The 6,000-nt window shown below is 38.2% G+C and overlaps 1 protein-coding gene across 2 annotated transcripts in view; it reads right to left on the bottom strand.

The window, feature by feature from the left end:
* LOC139641162 (nuclear GTPase SLIP-GC-like) overlaps positions 1-6,000 on the bottom strand; it is a 29,781-nt gene continuing 23,781 nt past the window's right edge. For both annotated transcript variants that reach the window (XM_071515428.1, XM_071515429.1), the window contains exons 24-29: positions 5,200-5,399; positions 4,860-5,110; positions 4,628-4,747; positions 4,076-4,223; positions 1,678-1,932; positions 1-1,584 (exon numbers count right to left, since the gene is read on the bottom strand). In XM_071515428.1, coding sequence (XP_071371529.1) covers positions 1,565-1,584; positions 1,678-1,932; positions 4,076-4,223; positions 4,628-4,747; positions 4,860-5,110; positions 5,200-5,399 — 994 coding nt within the window. In that variant the 3' untranslated portion in view covers positions 1-1,564. The remainder of the gene's footprint in view (positions 1,585-1,677; positions 1,933-4,075; positions 4,224-4,627; positions 4,748-4,859; positions 5,111-5,199; positions 5,400-6,000) is intronic.

The raw sequence follows: 6,000 nt of genomic DNA, 5'->3' as shown, positions 1-6,000 counted from the left end.
TGTTGTACTGTTCCTGCTCTAGCTGCACCCTGGATGAGTAGCACGGCTGTGCACAAGGGCACCCATAGTTTTTCAAACAAACCAATTCTGTAGTCATGGTACATGGGACAATATAAAACAAAATGCATGTCATTTTCAATTTAATTTAACCAACTTTAATGACAAACCCTATCCTAATAACTAATGTGAATATTTAATATTGCTTTGATGATTTGGTTCTATGCTTTTCAATATATTCATAGCAAACCTGCATGTGCCAGCCTGAGGTGTAACAGTTCTCCATGATCGTACTGCTATAGCTGCTGCTTCCAAGGATGAAATGAAATGTCTATGAGGAAAGTACAAAGTACATATAGGTTTAATACCCTGAAAGCTACACTTAAGTCACTGCAGTTGGTCTAGTCATTTAAGACGCTCAATATCCATCTAATAAATTGATTTCCACTTTCCTTATTGAATTTTGATAATAGCCTTGCAGGTTTTACAGGCAGATGCAGCAGTGACTCTTCATCTCTACACTGTCTCATGTGAGAATTCAAAGGATAGCCAAACCAAATTAACTGTAGAATCGGTAAGATGAAATGTTGCTGCTATTCACGTGTCTCCAACACACTGTCAAAACAGACCGCTGTAGTAAACTCCAAACACATTTGGGCAGAGGGAATTTTGATAGCATAGGTATATGCATTTTTTGCATGTAATCATGAATGATGATGATGATGATTTTAATAAAAAAAAAATCATACATATTCATGCTTTATTTGCTTGTTTAATGAACACTTTCAAATAACAAAATAAAATGTTGATAGTGCTGAACAATGTATTTATTCAGTAACTATGTCACATGACTAAACAGTTACTGACAATCCTGATATAAAAAAAATCATGTATATGAATTAATTTTTGTATAAAAACAAGAATTCAAATTATTGTAAATGAAGATGATTATATCAATATTTTGATATCCAGCAGACACAAACAGTGGTTTGATAAATGGTTCATAATGACTACCACTTACAGACATTTCTACTCTGACTAAACTGAAGGAGAATTCCTTAGTAGTGATGTGCCCAAACCCGCCCGGAGCTTTTATTAACCTGCCCGAAGCCTGCCCCGCTGTTGACTAATGGATGGCCAATCTGCTATTTCAAAACCACAGTTTTTTTCAAATGCTTTGAAAACTTGTTTTTCTTTGCCCCACTTGTGTTCTTAGCTCATCTTGTAGGCTTGGCTTACTAGTAGGATAACAAAATGGCTATACTTTAGGCTAGGCTGCCGGATTGGTTATTTGCTTATTTGCTTTTCTTTAGGCCTATCTAGTTGAAACACAGAATATACTATAGGCCAATTGTGTGTTTTACAAAATAATCAGATCAGATGCTCATTTGACAGACATGGAATAAAGAGACAAACCCTACAATGAAAATGTGAAATAAGAATTTCAAAGCTTGTAATAATTCAAAATGTTTATGGCAATAGCTGGAACTGGTTTTATTTTGTTGCTCTAAACAGCGACCTGGCACTGCACTGTTTCACTTCACTTGGAGACATATTCAGTGCTAAATCACTTGTAGAAACACTTTGCTGCAATTTGAAAAGAAAAGAAAAAGCATGTCATTCAACTGTATCATTGCACTAACTGGATTAAAAGACACTTGTTGAATTATTTGTTCTTACCCAGATCAGCAACAAGATAAGGTTCATGGTTTCTGAGAGCACTGTAGAATTCTGACATTGCTGCTGATCCTGCTGCGCACACAGCCTTAAGCAACTGTCTCATTTGCATCTGATTGGTCGTTTCTTTACTGATTCTGGTGTACATCTCCTCTCTGATCACTTCTTTGCCTAGAAGTTCATCCGCTATAGGCAACACCATCATGACCCGCTGAATTAAAGCATTCCTCTGCTTCTTCACAAACTCAGCTGCTGCAGCTATGAGAAACGTTAGGTTATATGTTAATCAACTTTAACACCACAAGGGCTGCAAAGAGCAATAAAACATCCTACTCATGTAGAAGTACTGTTACTTTGCTGGCATTCTGTGCTGTTTTCGGGGCTTTAGTTGGTGAAGGCGCACACACACCTCTCCAAAATCATAAGCTGTTAACAGCTTAATCAGACTATTGCCTTACTCACAGCATTGGTAACAGTGGCATTATTGTGTGCATGTAAACATGACTATCATGAGCCAATGACTAATTGAATGCAACCTTTTTAATCACTGAAGTAAACCTCCAGGCATCCACTAAAGTGATGGAAACACATTTTATTGTACTACAATGTTAGTTGTAACTGCATGTGTGGTTATTATGTGAATCACTGTCTTCCAACATAAAACAGTCACTGTGCATCATTCCACAAGGAAAACATGGTGACAGGGATTTCAATATCTCCAGAAATGTATATTCATTCATATGCCCTTGGCGGCATATTTGGGGTGTCGATCCAGTGTGGATCTCCTCTCCATTACAAAACTGTCAGAGCGCACTGCTTCTAAAGGGAATGAGGGGAGCTGATTTGACCAGCCATAATTGATGCCAGCCCATACCACACTTTCTGATCATTTATGCCTCCTTATCAAAGCCCTTTTACGACTGCCAAAAATCTGGGCCCAAATGCGCTAATACAATGAATTTGTGCCAATGCCTGCACTTGTGCCTTGATTCACAAAAATAGGGTCCATAGCGGTGGTGTAGTCCAAAGAAAAATGGTGGGCGTACAATAAATCTGGGCCAGCACAGCACACTCAGTCAGTGCCCCTGTAGTCCCTGTAATACTTACAATATACTTTAGATTATTAAACTAAGCTTCAAATGTAGGTATTTAGCTATGAAATCTAGCTAAAAATGTAAGTATTGTGTAAGGCAGTAAGTATGATACTATAGAACACTTATGGACATTCACTACAATCAATGTATTAATACAAACCACAAAAACTACAATTGTTGCAGTTACTCAAAGAGTTCAGTTTAGTGTGCAGCTCTATTGTACAAAGATAGAGTATGCTCCAAAAAGACTTTCATTCAGAAACAGGGCTTTGTGAAACAGGACCTTGTGATAACTAAGGTATTATTCACATACAATTATCCATACAATTATCCAAACAGCTGGATTCAGCATCCAGTTTACTGTACAAAGCTAGAGAATGCCACATTCAGTTTACTGTGTGTAAAGCTGGAATGCTCCAAACAGACTTGACAACTGACAGCCTTGTGAAACAGGACAGTCATTAAAGGAATAGTTCACCACCACCATTTCAAAATGTCATATTTGCTTTCTTACCTAGAAAGTACTATAAAGGTAAAAAGGAAACGGGAATCAATGCTTTGGTGTTATCCATGCTATCAATAATATAGCATAGACTATAGAGCTAGACCCCATAGAAAAAATAAAGTTGCTAGTTTACTGAATGGAATATACCACCAATAGTTACCATACTTTGTGGGAAACTGGGAGTCCAGCTGTACCATGCGGACAAACTCTATCATTGCTATGCGATATCACTGGCTGTATCGATAAGACCAGGGCATGGATTCCAATTTCTTTTTGCCTTTATAGTACTTTCAAAGTAAGGAAGCAAATATTAAACTTTGAAATGAAATTTGAACTATTCCTTTAAGGTAGTTTAGAGTATGCTTCCATCCAGTTTACTGTACAAAACTAGAGTATGCTCCAAACAAACCTTCTTGCACTTTGATTATGATGGAAATGAACCAAATGTCTCAATTATTTTTTGTGTTACATGTCTCCAAATAAACATTGATAATGTAATGTTGATATTGTAATTTTTTTTCTTTTTCATGGATTTTTTTGCATACTGCTGATGCAACTTGTTAATCGCTGGGTATGCGCCTAAACTCCTCATCAGAAGTCAGTATACAGAAACGTCCTGGTAGAATTGGTGAGTACAGTATACGCCATATACGGCATATGGCCTCGACTACTCCACTGGTCCATAGAGGTGAGAGACAAGTAAAAGGCTACCCAGAGGAGGAGTTTCTTGTACACCAAGCATGTTAAAGAAACACTGAGAACTATTTGCTAATACTGACCCTGATTTGATAGTCAAACTAACCTGCAAGTGGAACTAGACACTCCCACACTCTCTGGTCATTATTTCCTCTGTCCATTAGGATCAATCTTACAGTCTCTGCCCCTGAGTCCAAAAACACTCGAAAGGTGGATTGGTAGTTTTGGCCGTAATCACAGTCAAACATCCCACTCTGAAAATTCAAATGGAAAAGATTGTCAGATGGATCATCTTTTTGACACACCACTGACTAGTAACATCAGCAAAAGCAAGCTGTGTTATGGCAATGTGAACTCAACAATTGGGATTGGGAAAAATAGTAAAGGTCTAACATAATCTTTTACAATACAAAACATCCAAGATTCAAATGGTTCAATGTGGTGAAATATACAGTATAAGACCAATACAGAGATGTTGTATTTAATGTTATAGTACAAGAAAAGCAGACAGACAGTTTGTCAACAGTGACTGAAAATAAGTTTCTCCCCGTATACTTATAACTGGGGACTTTATGGTTCTTCTTTTCCCCCATTATCCAGTCAACCATGTGGAAGTTAATTCTATCTACACCACCAAGTTTTCCCCTCTCATGCTTACTTTTGGTTGAATCTCTGCCCTTGCAACCAATTCACAGCCAAGGCCATATCTGCCTCTAGGGCTCAAAGTGCAGTTGGACCTGGTCGGAATGAAAGTACATCCCATTTGATGACTCTCCACCTTCAGAGAGAAGATGAGCAAACATTTAGTAAAAATACTATAACTTGATTCACAATAACACCAAGAAATGATCAAAACGGATGGCCATCCATTAACCTTCTCAGAACATTACCTCACAAATTGGCACATTCCTTGGGAGCAAAAGCACATTTAGGGTACATGAATGGGGCCGGTTCTCAGCTTTTTGGTGGAACAGCAGTACTTGCCCTTGTACTGGGAGGTGAGAGAAACTTTTTCTGAAGAGGCCGTACTCAGACAGATTTGTGACATCAACTACCACATGTGTGGCATTCATGTGATTTGGCTGCACTTCTTCCATTTTTCCATCAATTACATGAGCCACCGACAACTTGTCAGGATCATCTGAAAAATCAGAACTGAAATGATTAATTGATCAGTTGTATTTTACCAGTGTCAAGTATACAGCTGAAAAGCAACTAACGTTAACTAACCAGAGAGAATTTCACAGTGAGGGAGATGTAGCTGACGGACACAGGGGCATTGAATGCTGAACAAGGGCCCTGCTGGTGTCAGTGTGCTCGGTAAATTGTCCCAGTCAACAGTCCTGTAGAGCACTTCTCCTTTCTTTTCCATCTCAAACACCAATCCAGTGGAAGCACACTGAAAGAGCCCCGCCCCAGGGCAATCAAGTCTGAAGAGGACAGACAGCAGCAGGACAACAGAGAGAGATACATCTGGTGAGTTATTGGTGATGATTACAGTGCCTTGCAAAAGTATTCAGACTTTTTGCACATTTTGTTGTATATTGCACTCTATTCTATCAAAGTGAAAAATGTCCAGTGCTATTATACTGTATATCAGCACTCATGGAAGGCCTCTTGTCCAATCAAATTACTCAACCGGAACTAACTGTTGTATAAAATTTAAATAACAGAAATCAGTTAAGTATTCAATCCCTTTGCTTTGTTTGGTTTAAACGGCCACACTAGCAAAATCTTTTATCTTTTACTCATATATCATATTCAGATTGTATTTAGTGGTTCTTTGCGATCAACTTTTTATTGAATTTCTCTATAGAAGGGGTTCAGACATTTTACATTGACATTTTACATTTTCTTAAGAAAAAGAAAAAAATATTTGTCCCCTTACCTCTCCCTCCTCCCCTCTTGCCATCACCCACAGAATTTACAAATATATGAAAATACAACTGAAATCTGATGGCTAACCCTCTGTGTCCCCATAATTTATCCCCATATTATCCTCCCGCACCCACCCATCCCCGCATCCCCTGT

This window comes from Centroberyx affinis, unplaced genomic scaffold, assembly GCF_046629955.1.
Source record: "Centroberyx affinis isolate AG114_WGS23_722 - 3 ecotype Tasmania unplaced genomic scaffold, CSIRO-AGI_Caff_v1 ptg000350l_1, whole genome shotgun sequence".
In the NCBI taxonomy this organism is placed as follows: Eukaryota; Metazoa; Chordata; class Actinopteri; order Beryciformes; family Berycidae; genus Centroberyx; species Centroberyx affinis.
Note: the sequence above shows the minus strand (reverse complement) of the source record. Positions and strands in the feature narration are given on the sequence as shown.